At 40.6% G+C, this 14,650-nt stretch overlaps 1 protein-coding gene across 5 annotated transcripts in view; it reads right to left on the bottom strand.

Annotated features, from left to right (window-relative positions):
- CTNNA2 (catenin alpha 2) overlaps positions 1 to 14,650 on the bottom strand; it is a 952,135-nt gene that overhangs the window by 744,777 nt on the left and 192,708 nt on the right. For all 5 annotated transcript variants that reach the window (XM_063078019.1, XM_063078018.1, XM_063078020.1 and 2 more), the window contains exon 3: positions 9,304 to 9,470. In XM_063078019.1, coding sequence (XP_062934089.1) covers positions 9,304 to 9,470 — 167 coding nt within the window. The remainder of the gene's footprint in view (positions 1 to 9,303; positions 9,471 to 14,650) is intronic.

The following is a 14,650-nucleotide window of genomic DNA, read 5'->3' as shown; positions in this document are numbered from 1 at the left end:
ATCATCTTCACTTGGCTATCAGCAGCATCATTGAGAGGACAGCTCTTGGTATTTAATTTGTTCCTGCTGCTTATTTGAGATGTAAATCTTTCCCAGGACATAAAAACTGGTTCCAGGGAACAGCAAAATAATTATCTCAGAAGGAGCCAAATCTTGGATTTATTTTCTGATGTATATAAAATGTGCTTCTTACCGGTTGTAATCAGACCAATTTGGAATATTTATTTTGTTGTGTTACACATAACTTATTTCCTCATTGTTTTTTTTTCAAGAATCCAGATGCCAGTTTGAATTTATACTTTGAAAGGAAACCCCAGTGACAGGGTCTGTCTACATAAAGATAGACTTAGCCATACTCAGAGAAGGATCTGAGAGGTCACCTAGTCAAAAGTTCTCATATAGAACCACAGTTAGAATCTATCCAAGCTCCCACAGAAATGGAGGAAATGGGACCAACATCTGGATTACTGGCACACGTGGCTAGGAGATAGATAGATGAGTGATAGAGATGAATTGATGGAGGGATGGATAGACAGGTGGATGGATGGACAGATAGATAAACAAACAGAATGTTGAAGGAACATGGAGGAAAAAGAAAAAAGAAGCTCAGCGACCAGGCACTTTGACAACTCAAAATTAATATAGAATCGAGTTTTTATTTTTGAACAGAGCCAATAATCAGTTGTGTTTTCTGGGTGGCTGAGGAAAGGAAATTGACACCTATGAGCCAAACAAATGCCTTGCTCTCACACCTTTACTAGCCATTTAGGAGTTCAGAGGTGCCAATGCAAAGGTCAGTTGTATAGAAGAACAGTATAGGGCACTTTATCCAAAACACACCTACCTGAGCCCCACGATAAAGGATATAAGTGTGTCTGTGTGGGCAGGGTTATGGGGTCAGATTGGTCTGGGTTTGAGCCTTGGCTATGTCATTGGTTAGCTCTGTGATCCAGGACAAGCTACTTAACCTCTCTGATGCAGTGTCTTCATTAGTAAAATGAGGGTAATAGTGCCTACATGCTACACAAGGATGTTGTGAGAATTAAAGGAGGTTAGAAATGCAAAAGATCAAATGCTTCGCAGAGTGCCTGGCAAGAATTTGGAGCTCCTTAGACAGAGATACTCACCTATTGCATAGCGTCTGCCTTAAGGAAAAAAAATTTCTTAAATAATTTTGAAGAGGGAAGGTTTCATCTCATTCTGGGAATGTCTGCAGATGACAGGGGACCTGTGAGGGGCGGAAGGCAAGCTGCAGCAGGCTGTGCAGGATGGCTCTGAGGAGGAGGACAGTGGTGTCAGTGGCAGAGCCCTTTGAAAAAGGGGAGGTTTAGAAAACACTTATGTCCTGGATTACAAAATTGTTTATAATAAATTGACATAAAGGGACCTCTCAGAGGCTGCTGTCATCCCTTTCACCATTCAAAATGTCCTCATGATCTTGGGCCTTACAGACAGCCATTCTTCTCCCATAGCCCAGGCTGGGCTTGTGTACACCAAAGTGTACTCTTTACTGTACCAGGTAATTCCTGTACTTAATATTTGTAACTAGTGCATAGATACAGCTGAAAAAAACTGAAACTTCTAGGAAAGACATTAAAATTTGTTTCCTAATTAGTGAGTTTAGATATTTTCTGAGTTTGTCACTTAAAACTCTTAAAATCTTGGTCTTCTCACGGGCTTGTTCAAAATAGCTCCTACCCTTATTCCTAAAGGAAGCCTGCCTATCACTATTATTTAGTCTAGAGCTGTGTCAAGCTGTTGGAGACAGAGTTTTTACATTATTCCCTAATTTTCCTGCTTGAAACTGCACTTATTTGCTTTGATATAAAAAATAGCCTGAGAATTGATTTATTCATTAAATATTTATGAAGCACCTACTAAGAGGCAGTCAGGCTTATGGGGAAGGGGACAGTGCTGAACTGTGGAATCTGATCTCTCCCCTCCTGTCTGGCTCCCCTGTCGACATTCGCTGCCCATACTAGTGCTAGAAATCATTGCTATGATCGTTTCTGTTTGTACAGACCTCATTCCAGGGGCCTACTATTAATACCTAGTTGATTGGACTTTAAGTGACACTAATCAAACTATTTAATAAAGCATACATGCTAGCCTTCTTGGTTAAATTTTCTCTTTCCTTGTTAATAAGTGAGGAAAATTATTTCACAGAAAGCAAGAATGATTCAATGTTAGTATCACTCATCCTTAAAGTGTCATGTTTTGCAAAGCACAAAAATAATATCATGTAGGATATATTCCCAAAGTTATTTTCAGTTTGTTCAAGAAAAATGACGCTAGTGTCATTGAATGTGTATGACGTTTTGGACATTGTCCTGAATGGTTTACACATATATAATTTAGTCCTGAAAAGCAGGTCTTTGAATTTGATACTCCTTTCCCCCACTTTACAGAGCAGAGATAGAGATCAAAACAGAGGAGTGACATAACCTGCCAGAGACCTCATAGCAAGTACAGGCAGGAGACTGGATTTAAACCCAGGTAGTTTGCCCCACAGCCCATCCTCAGCTCCTGGGCTATGCTGCATTCCTTTCCCAGAAAGGGTGGGTATATAAAGCTGATGGAATTTAAGCTTGGATTATACTGACCTACAGATTATGAAGACTCATTAAGAGCCTTGTCCCATCTGATCAGTCTCCAACTTCTAGTCACTCTACCTCCCTAGCATCTCTAAAATGCACCTCTTTCTTACAGTACACACTGCCATTGCCTTAGCTTTTCATTCATTCCCTGGCCTGGATAATTTCAACAGTCTTCTTCATCTGTCTCCATGTTCTGGGCTCACCCTTCTAATTCCTTCTCCACAGTGGTATTAAAATTATCTATCTAAATCATGAATCACGTTCCAAAGCCTCAAAACTACTCAGTGGCTCTCCATAGTGTACATATAGAGTGCAAAGTACGTATCGTGTTCACCAGGACTATCCACAACCTGGATCTCTCTGCCTGACTCTGTTATTGCCTCTCCCCACCTCACCCTCTATGCTCTGATGACAGAAGCACTTGTATTATCTCAAACACTCCAGGTCCCTTCTCTTGCTCTCACCCTTTGTTCCTTCCTTGGTTTGTGAAGCTCTTTGCGATTGAAGCCTATTATATGACCTGAATCCATCTCTCTTCTTATGGCAATAACCCCCTGTTTTCCTTGAGGAAACCACTCTCTCCTTGCCCAGGTTATCAAATCCAAATCCACCTTTTCTGCCTGCTCTGTGAAAATGCAGCTGGGCCCTTGAAATATTATTCTTTTCCCAGTCGGCCTGAAGTTAAGCTTCGTAAGTAGGGGGTGCTGGACAGAAACTGCAGGAGGAAAGAGTTTTGCATCCTGGCTTGTGTGTGTTCCCTTAACAGCTTCCTGCAGCAGGGGTAGCTTCTCTAGCACCAGGCAGCCAGCAGATTCCCTCGGAATGCCACCTTTGGACAATTTTGTAGCAGAATGCCTCCAGCGAGATATCTCTCTGTGAGGCTCAAGACCCTAAAGGGAGAATTTCCAGCAAGTTCCATTTGATGTGTGGCACCTCAGTGACTTCTCTGTCATCAAGTGACCCAGGGCCATGTGCAACACCGACATCTAAATCTCAGCCCTGGTGAGGTAGTGCCCTCCCTCGAGTGATCTGTCTCAGTTCTAGGGGTAGCTGCTCCTCACATTTGCCATTCCTGTAGTTCTTAGCATCCTCTCGACCTCTTACTAGCCACTCCCTTGTTACTCCTATTTGCTGTCAGAATTAAGAATTATTTTAATTAAATTTTCCATTTATTTTACTCCCAACATTCAGCCCCCAGCTTCTGGCTTGGACTTGTGGCTCCAGCCTGTTCAATCTGGGCCTGGTGATGGGTTCAAGAAAAGGCAAACTTCATTTAGTTCAGTGAGACACAACTATTCCCTTCCAGCCACTTCTCTCTTCCTCATATTATCTTGAATTGCCCAACAATACAATTTGCTTGAATTGATCCCATTCCCAGCTTAGGGTGGGGAAGAGGAGGAATCCTGACCATGTTAAGTAAAAAATTATTATATCCCATTTCCCCTATATATATGATTAAGTCAGAGATATGCACATGATTCAGAGACCAATCATAGCTAATACAATTGTAAAACTTTTGTTTGAGCCACCAGGGAAGAGAATCTCCTCTTTCATGCTATTATTAGTCCAGGAGCATGTGACCTTGAAAATGGGTGGTGGCCATTTAAAAACAATGAGAAAAGGGCCTACAGAGAACAGAGCCTTCAGTGAGGAAAGGTAGGTAGAAGTCTGGTCCTTGTCACAAGTTTGAACCTTGATCAAGCCTTGCCTAAATCTATTGACTCTGAACTTTTATTTTGGTGAGCCAATCAATATATGCCTATTTTTTAAAAACCAGGTTGAGTTAGATTTTCTGTTATTTATAGCAGAAAGCATACCAATTATATTTTTCTTCCAGGTGACACTATAGCAATGTGCACACTTTTCCAGCATGCACTGCACTCTTTCCTAATGTCGCCCCCTCTAGCCTATAAGGTTTTGAAGGCAGGAACTGAGTCATTCACTTTCGAAGTTATACATCTTTGGAACAGTGTTTTGTATATAGTGAGAACCCGATAAGTATTTATTGAAAGTATAACTGAATATATAAATAAATTACAAACAATCCAGCAGCATGGAGTTAATGTTATGATAGCTTTGACAAAAAAGATATGCTCAGAACCTGAGCCATATTTTCTACATTTGTAATCAGAGACAAGGCTGTTCTATACCAATTGACTGTTGTTATTCAAACACAGAGCCATATTAGAGCTTCAGGATTAAACAGCACACTATTGAGAAAGGTTACTGAGGCTGCACAAGACTATTTGATGTTAAAGTCACAAAAAGCACAGGTAATGTTATGATCACCTTATCTCATCAATGCCCCCTAACAATGAGACAGCAGCATTAGATTTGGCCTCAGGTAACCACCAGGAAAATCTTACTTCCCCGAGAAGATGACTAAAGGGCTGTTGTTTTCTATTTTGCTATTCCATTTTCTAAAGAGAAATTCTCATATAATTGAGAATTTCATTAATCGAGAACCATTATTCCAGGACCTAGCCTGAGGACAGAAAAAAAGGTGATTGTTTTCTCTGACTTACACATGTGTAGATGAGTTTATGTGAAATGCCATCACTCATGCTAATAATTAACAATATAATCTGATTACATTAATTCAGAGCTTAGGGAAAATAAATATCCCTCTTCATGATCACTAATTGAAATGCACGATTCCTTTAAAACTCTGAAGTGCCACCTATCAACCTAACACACTGACAATGTCAACTGATTGCAGGATATACCAGGTGTCTGGCTAGGAAATAATTCACCAGCAACTTCAACAATAAAAGTGATTATAATTCAGTATTTTTAAAATCATATCTGATGTACAAATGATTGTTTTGCTCAGGAACATCAAATCCTCATTTGAGTGCTAACTCAGCTTTGGATCTTTAAGTCACTGACTGTTCTCTTACTTTCATCCTTAATTTGAAACAATGTCAATAGCAAAAAGCTTTTGCAGTCAGGTGAATCTTTAATGTAATATATTCAATATTTAATGTACACACAAATACTTGCATGATAGAACAAGCGTAATAGGAACAACTAAAATATCTGTACGTTACATGAGAAGAATGATTCCTTAGTTGCCATATAAACTAAAGTTTCCATTTGGAAACTGAGGCTGAAAACTTCTAACTGAAAGGTAGCAGAATACAAAGATCTATGTATTTTAAACCACACCACCTCCGCAGAGCTCCTAATCCCTCTCATTTTCAGAGGCTGAAAGACATTTACTCACGATTACTCAATTTGCCAGCAATTATATATTGGGGTGCAGGGTGGAGGTGTTCTAGAAAAATAAATTGACTGTCCTTCACCTAGTTGGTGAACAATTGATGAAGACATGAATATAAGTTTCTGATCAGAAGGTAATTTCCTCTATGTTCCTGTAAGTTACTCAGAGATGCGAAAAATCTATATTTGCCATAAAAATTTGGCATATAGCCTAAAAAGATATAAAGTAAAATGCTATGCGTAATGCTTAAAGGTAAAATAGCTATGTAGTGGTTAACATGACAGGAAGCTGTAGGACTCACTCTAGGGTGTTTCTCAATCTGAACCAAGTGAAAATTGGAGTCACTTCCTTACTCTTAGAAAACACCCCTGAGTCTGGCCAGTTAGATCAGCTGGTTAGAGCGCAGCCTTATAAATCCAAGGTTTGGATCCCTGTACCAGCCAGCTGCCCGAAAAATAAAAAACAAAAAATAAAAAACACTTCTCACTCTTTTTCTAGTCTATGTTTTATCATCCATAGGTAAAGAAACTCATTGTTTTTTTGGAAAAAGCCTTCAGAAAGGTGTTAATAATTTCTAACCTGCTCTATCAAAACATGTAAATATTTTCTCCATCCTGAGTTAAAAAAACAAATAGATGCTTGCAGACAACATGTCACAGTTTAATGTCCATTTGTTATGAACTATTGACAATTCGTCATCTTGGGGGAGGGCAACAGCGCCATGAATTGAAACCCTGACTGATCTGAATCCTAAGTGTGACACAGTCTACAACCTGAGTAATTCAGGGACGGCACCAGAAATTGTAGTTCCTCACTTGCTCCACAAGATAGCAACATTCCACCACCGCTGCTCACAGCAGAAGGTGCACTCAAAGTAGAGCAAATGTGTTATTTAGTCTACGATCATTTTTAACTTTACTAGTGACAGTCTGACAGGACTACTTAATATTGCCAGGTTAACCTTTCCGTGGTTTTGTGCTAAATCCCTTTTTTTCTTTTTTAAAGTTTCCTTAATCTGGGGTATGGAGAAGAGGTTGCGAGTGACTCCACATTACAACAGGCTACAGCGATGTTACCAGCCAAGGGCACTGGACAAAACAGGTGTATAGAGAGGCAGGCTTGCAGGTGGCAACTGGTGCCTACCTGACATCCCAGGCCCAGATTTAAAGAGCACTCTCAGAGTGTGTGCAGTTCAGGGAGAATATTTAACCTGTCATTGGTCCCCAACGGTCGCCAACTAAGGCCTTCCACAGCTCGGCAAAGAGTGACATATGGGATGTAAAGTTAATTTCCTTAGGTTCAGTCCTGTTCTTCTCCTGCTGGGGTAAAGAAAGATTGTCCGTCTGGGGAAAGACTTCTTTTTTTTTTTTTTTTAAATGTTGCCTTTGAAGATGAAATAGGCTGTAAGGGAGAGATAACAAAATGTTTTCTCCAACACACTTAAGAACAAAGTTATTTGTAGCCTAAAAGATGCATATAACAGACATGAGGCTGGAGGAATTATGCCAGCCCTGCAGCCTGCAAATTGTTCAGGTGACCTCACTAGGGCTACAGAGCTGCCATTTACCCAACACTCGCTTTGCGTCAGACTCTCTGATAAGTGCTTCAAAGAAATTTCCCCCACTCAAATTTGCTCACAACCCTGAGGGCTGTACTGCCATTAGCACCATTTTAGCAGATGAGGCATCTGAGACAGAAGGAGGTTGCATGGTAGTTTATGACACAACTGGCAGGCAGACACAAAACCAAGGTTAAAGCCATTTACTCTGACTCCAGTGGCCAAACAGTTAATGATAATACTATACTGTCCCTCAGTATATGCTGAAACCGGTAAAGTCTCTCCTCAAATTGCTCACCTCATCCAGTTTGCAAGAGCCTTTCTTGGCTTTTGAGGGCTTATTCTCGAAGACAAATCTAAGAAAACACTCCCAAGCAGATTCTGCTTTGTGTCCCTTGGCTCCTCAGGGACCTGTACAGAAGCCACGAAGAGCTACACCTTGTTTATGGCTTATGACCACAAAGCTTAGGCTGCACGTGCTGGAATATTACGCTTTCATAATATTGCAGGGTTTATACACAACTTGGAAATCTTGGCCCTTTACTGGGACCAGTTTAGGTAAAAGACTGCCCAACTACATTGCATATGGAGAAGTTAAAATAAAAAAATAAAATAAAATAAAAAAAATAAAGATGAAAAAACTACCAAAATAAAAAAGACTTTTTTGACAAAGAACAATTATGATTTAGGAAATTTCCTGATGATCCCTGCTACCCCCCTCCCACCAGCACAATTTGAACACATCTGAGCTCAAAGGTGAGGTGAGAGCAGGCTCTCGTGATTCATTTCCATCTCACCCACTGCCTCTTCACAACTTGCTTCATTTTACTGACAAAGAAAATAAGACCTTGTGGGTTGGCTGATAGGGAACATGATAAGCCAGGAACACACAGGGCTAAGGGAACTAAACCAGCAATTGGCTGGTTCACCTAAAAGGAAAGCACATGGTTTATATTCCATCATCTAAGCACAGGGAGATCAGTCCACAGTTGGTGCCAATTGTCTAGGAACCATCTCCCACTGAGGACAGAGTAGGGACTCTCCAGGCAGAGACTATATTCCTAAGCAATTCACATCATCAAGCAAAAGTTACATCATATTTATTCAAAGGGTTGAACCATGCTGGTTGCAACGAGATACTATTCAGCAACTAGGAAAACAGAAAAAGGACCATCTGTCATGTCAAGAACTGGGGAGGTTACCTTGATCCCTATCCCAGTAAAAATCTGTGACCACAACAGGGATCCACATCCATTATGAAACAAAAGAATTAAAAGGAAACATGACAAGCAAGGCACATACAATGGGGTTCTACAGTTTGGTGGGGTATGCATGTGCCCAGAGACCCAATCCAGGTATATTAGATGCCAGGCATGGTGAAACAAGATTGACTGCAACCCTGGGAATGGTGGATGGGGCACCTTTCTATTGCCAGACTAGGATAAACTCAAGAGTCCATATATCTACAGAAAAGCAAGGCTGGAACAGGTAACAAAATATGTTCTACACGTGATTCACACCAAGGTGGGCACAGGTGGTCATTTGGCCAGCTACGCGGAAGAGCTCATCTGAATTACCCCATGGACTAACACTGCTCCAAACCCTGAGACAGTGCAAAGGCTGGTGCACCAAGTCTGGGCTCAGTATCCTAAAAGAATGCACTGCTATGTACTCCAGGAGGTCATGGGAACCCAAACTCTGTGATTGAAGTAAAGAAAAGCAATTCAAGTGAGTCTTACATAACTTTCTGAATAGATTATTGAATATAATTTTGGTATGAGAAAAATTGGGGGTGCACCACATGGGCGAGTAACCAAGTGATCTGGTAAGCAGTGAAACAACTCTAGAAGAGTTCAGAGCTGAAATGCACATGGTCAATATTGCCGCCCACGTAAAGCAAGTGCTGATAAGTTGTACATACGTACAATTTTCAGATGAGATAAAAGTCTCATGACATCCGCCATGTCCGCCAGGATGAGTAAGCGTGTTACAGCCGAAAGCAAAGCGCGTGCCGCCCGCACCATGGTGCCTCGCTTCACAGATGAGCATGGATCGTCAGCAAACTCAGAGGAGGCGATCCGCATGGTCTCACCTGGAAGACAAAAGCAGAGAGGCAGGTGAGTAGACAGTCTCAAAGCTGGCAATCCTAAAGATCTGTGAACGGATGACTACTGCTTTTATTGTAAAACTCTGATGACCAGGTGGCACTTCAGGTCCCTCCAACACAGCAGAGAGCCTTTCAAGTCAAGCACATCAGTGCACACGGACAGGTGCTGTGGACAAAACAAGGTGCTCATTTCACACTGAAGTGTGAAATGGTGCTTTTAACATCAATAAGTAATATAGTTAATTAAGTCCGTCTAACAGTTGAGATGGATTTACTCTGAGCTTAATCATCCTCTCTCTTCGTTTCCCTTAGAACCAAAATCTTCCTTAGTTACCAGGCAACTGGTTGAGGTTACTAACAGTGGAGGTACAAGATTACCTGCCCCACAGAAGACTGAAACTTAAAACCTCGCCCTCACTAACACTGTACTCTTAATTGAGCTAATCAGACAAGAAAAGGCCATAGAGATACTCAAGATCCAGTGTTCGAATCCTCTGCTAGGAACTAATCCTCTAATACAGAGAACATTTAGAAGAGAATTGGATGAATTCAACAAATGTTTATTAAGCACATACTTGTGTCAGGTTCTGTGCTAGACTCTGGAATGACAAAGATGGACTAAGAATGCACTGGTCTCAAGGAATTCACAGTCTCATGAGAAAACAGGTGTGTAGATACAAAATCAGAATACAGCGATTAAGTGCCATGGTAGACATAGGATGAGGAATGCAGGCAATGGAGAGGAGGGAGTGATTTACTCATGTGGAGTGAGACTGGGGACGAAGCTGGCGATGTTGATAGGCTGTAAAAAAGAGAAGAGGGTGTTCACCAGGAACATAAAGGAGGGCAGGGCATCCTAGGCAGCACGAACACTGTGTGAGGCTCTGGGACCTGGAGCTCCCATGCTGAGTGCAGGGAAGAGCAGCTCTGTGGAAGCCATGTGAGGAAGGGGCTGGGGAGAGGTGGCAGCACTTGGAACACCATGGAAGAGATTTGGACTGTATCCTCACCAGGGAGGGAAGTGACATTAATAGATTTCTATTTTTGCAAGATTATTTTAGCAGAGAAACCAGTTAATAGGGCTAATGCAGTTTTAGTCCGAGAGAACAGTGACGAGGGCCTGGACCAGGGACATAGGAACATGATATGAGAGGAAAGGGGCATGAATGAGATCTGTGTGACATAAACATCAGGTTTGGGGACTGATTAGATGTGGAGACCACAGAGAAGGTGGAGTTGATGGTAAATACTGACACAATACAAGAGCCAGATATATATTTGCACAAAGGGACCTCAAGAGCAGGAAACAAAGAGAGACAATTAACTCGGATGAGACAGATACCATATCAGTATGTGGAAATCCACCTGGGGCAGAGGGGACTGGGAGAAAGCATAAATGGAGCTTCATATAGGGGAGCACACAGCATAAAAGCATAGATAAACTTGAAGAGTAGAGTTAATATGACAGATTATTTAATTCAGGGTAAAGCAATTTATTCATTTTGTATAGTAATGGTTACTCTTTACCTACTAAGCAAAACCTAGCTAATTTAAATAAAGCTGATGATAGCACTGAAAGTCATTTATATTAAGATGCAAGGAAAAGTAAAAAACGCCTCTTACCATTTTACAGGCAGATCAGAATATAATAAAATTCACTCAGTTAGAGTTATAGTTATTTAAACCCTCACAGTGATACTCTTTACACTTGGGAAACGTGAGCATGTAAGGCATGTTTAAAGAGGCTACCATCTAGAATAAGCATATTATATTGCCGACCAGGTTGGTCTTTATACCCAGGCACAAATAGCTTGATATATGACAGGAGTATGGGAGAAACTTAAAAATTCATTACTGTACTAGCACTCTGGTGAACTTTCAAGATGTATAGCCCTAGAGGTCTAAATAAACTTTAAGGTAGAGGCTGCAGTTAGGAGATACATAATCAATCCAAGTGTCCCACCCCTGCCACAGATTTACATAAATCTCCTCCTCTCACTCCTCCCCTCCCCCACCCCAAAAGAGTCATTAGTAAATATCTGTGTGCGGGGAGAAGAAAGTTATCTTATTCTAACTCTATACAGTGCAGCTAAAACCAACATTACACACAAGGCAAATCGAATGAAATATTGAGAGGGTCACCACAGGTAGAGTTAGACAAATTTATCAAACATATTAATGGATAAGTCAGCTGCTTGTTGGAATAGATTCTCTTATGGAAGAGAAAAGAGATTTATTCTGCACATGAACCCAGGGAGCTATATGGTTGATCCCAAATTTTGCAGATTGAATTCCTATGAGTCCTACCTTGGGTTAGAGTAGACCACTCAGGTAGGGCTATTTCCAGAACAGAGGGCCCCAAGAGAAGAGTCCAATCACACCCCCTCCCAGCATGTGAAGGCTCGTGCGTTACATGAGGAATCATGCCTAATTGCATCAATTTTCAAGTTCAGATTTTCATACAGTGCGTTAATATAATGGAACTTCATGCGGGTGCTGACCATTTGGTCAGCAATACTTCTTCAAAGCCAGCGTGTGAGTATAGAGCTCTTAGGTGGAGCTGATCAAGTTGGGGTCCACAGTAGGAAGTAGCTCAGCAGGTGTCCATGAGAAAGAGACAGAGAGAGGGGGAAAAGAGGGAAAGAGAGAAAAAGGGAAGGAGAGACACAGAACGAGAGACAGAGAGAGGGAGAGAACCACATTAAAAAGGTGAGTCTGCAAAGGGAAAATTCACGCTAACTTGTGAGATTATTCTAAGATAAAGAGAAAATGATTTCATATTATGTAAACTAAAACGAAAAGCTCATTTTAAGCAGATACAAATAATTTCATGTTGTTAAAGATTCCAAAGAAAAGGCAATATGAAATCAGCTATAATTTCAACAATGACTTATATCCCCATAGTTTTAGAATTACTGAAATAAAATGGAAATCTATATTACAAAATGATAAGCCAGTATATCAGGATAAAATTAGCTATTTTTGCCATGAAGCTGCTTTTTCTATAGGACTAAATTATTTAGCTTAGGAATAGCATGTATGTATAGGAGAGAGAATGGAGTGGTGAAGAGAGGGTAATAGAGATCTGCCTGATTCTTTTATACATGTTGTTGTATTCAATCTCATTTATTTGATTATAGACCTAACTCAGAGCAGCGTTTCTAGAGTAAAGCCTTTGATCTCCTCAAGCCACTACTATCCGCTGAAAAGAAGAAAAATTAACATCATCAAGTAAAGGACCAAGGGGAAATAGTAACAATTAATATGTATGCAATTGCTTATATAAAGACTTGTTATATAAGCATTGTTCTAAAAGCTTTACATAGACTGTTTTAACTCATGGATTAAAAGAAAACAAATCTTTAAAGTCCTAAAGACCTAGGTTCAGATCCTGACTTCAGCCCAACTATGACTAAACATGTGAGCTCGGTGCTTATTCAACCCTTGTGTCTCCGTCCCCCCAACTGTAAAGTGAGGGTGAAAAGAATTAAGGCTGCTTCAACTCACAGACTGCCATTAGAGTTAAAATTAGAGATAATGCTTTCAAGCACCCAGCATAAGGCCTTACTCATAATGAGGCTTAATCATTATTAGAATCAATATCACTACCACCACTATCACTTCAATCCTCCCCAATACGGTAAGAATAGTTGGTGAACTCCTGGATACAGGTTTGGAAGTGTATTTGTTGTTGTTGTTGTTGATTTCACTCCTGTGTTTCCTGCTGAGAAGCAAGAAGACATCTGACCAATAAAAGCGCTTATGGTTTGAAGGCAGAATATACAAACGAATGGTGCTTGGCTTTTAAATTAGTGCTTGTTCTGGCTCCTACGCTTCTGGAGGCATTGTGATAGATACATAACTGTGCATAAGCTTCAGGTAATATCAGCTCAAATGCAGAAGGATGCAAGACAGTAATGAGAAATAGAAGGAAAGGACAGCTGCAGAGGCAGTCTTAGGAGTAGAGAAGTTATTGAGGAAGCAGATCACGAACCAGAATGGCACAGATATCATATGGCTCATCCTCCGAAGGGTGGGCCTGCACACGAGGTAAGCACTCTTTAAATACCTGACAATGGAACTACTGGAAAACTGTGAGAAACAAGGAAAAAGGTATGGTGACAAGCTAAGTTCAGAGAGTGAAGGCTGAAGAAATGGAAAACTCAGAACTGCTGATGGTCCTGGAGGCGGAGGAGGATTTAACGTGGTCTCTTCTTTGCCCTCTCAGCAATGGCAGGCACTGGACTTGTCCCCTGGAATCACATGGTGGAAGCTGGAACTAGAGTGAGAAGGAGAATGAAGGAAAATACAAGCCACAGAGAACATGCAGTGAAGCAACCAGAATAAGAGAAGATTAAGGCACAGGAGGCCAAGTAGGGAGAGAAATGTCAATGTACCTCCCATACTCTGTGTGGTAATTCACATCGTTAACATTTTTATTATAAAGTAAATATGTGCTCATTATGAGAACTGAAAAATACAGACAACTAAAAGGAGCCAAAAGAGCATACATATTTCCAATAACCAAGGACAATCACCAGAGAACAGCTGAAGTATCTTCTAGAAAGTTCTTTCTGCTTATATTTTTAACTAGCATTTTCACATGCAGTATCTACAACTGCACATTCTCCTTTGTCTAACTATATAAATTCTCCTTTTCTAATAACATAATTCTCCTTTCTTTAATTACATAAATTATCTAGCACATTATTGATAGTTAATGTTCTTGATATTCCCCCATGTTAGAGAATTCTAGAAAAGATGAGAGAAAAAGGGAAGTTCCAATACTCTTAACGTCCATTTGTTCCCTTTTTATGATAAACTATCATAAAAATGTTCCCGCCTCACAACCTTTTCTACACATATTTTCCTTGAAGTACAAATCTTAAAGGATTCTGAAAAATGGGTCCTGGACAGCAATGCAGAAACTATAATACATTTTTAGAGAAGAAAGTGAGATTAGTGGGGTATAACACCTGACCACAGGGACCAAAGCCTGGGCCAGTTCTGCTCCTCCAACCGTGCATCCTCATTGAACCACACACTTACACAGCCAGAGCAGGAAAAGGCATAACATAATTTTAAAATGGTAACTCAGTAGACTCTGTCCAACTTCTGAACATCATTTTGATTATTTTGTAGTGTTTGTAAGGCAATGTAATGCT

This window comes from Cynocephalus volans, chromosome 14, assembly GCF_027409185.1.
Source record: "Cynocephalus volans isolate mCynVol1 chromosome 14, mCynVol1.pri, whole genome shotgun sequence".
Taxonomy (NCBI): domain Eukaryota; kingdom Metazoa; phylum Chordata; class Mammalia; order Dermoptera; family Cynocephalidae; genus Cynocephalus; species Cynocephalus volans.
The sequence above is the reverse complement of the archived record's forward strand: the minus strand, read 5'-3'. Positions and strand labels throughout refer to the sequence as shown.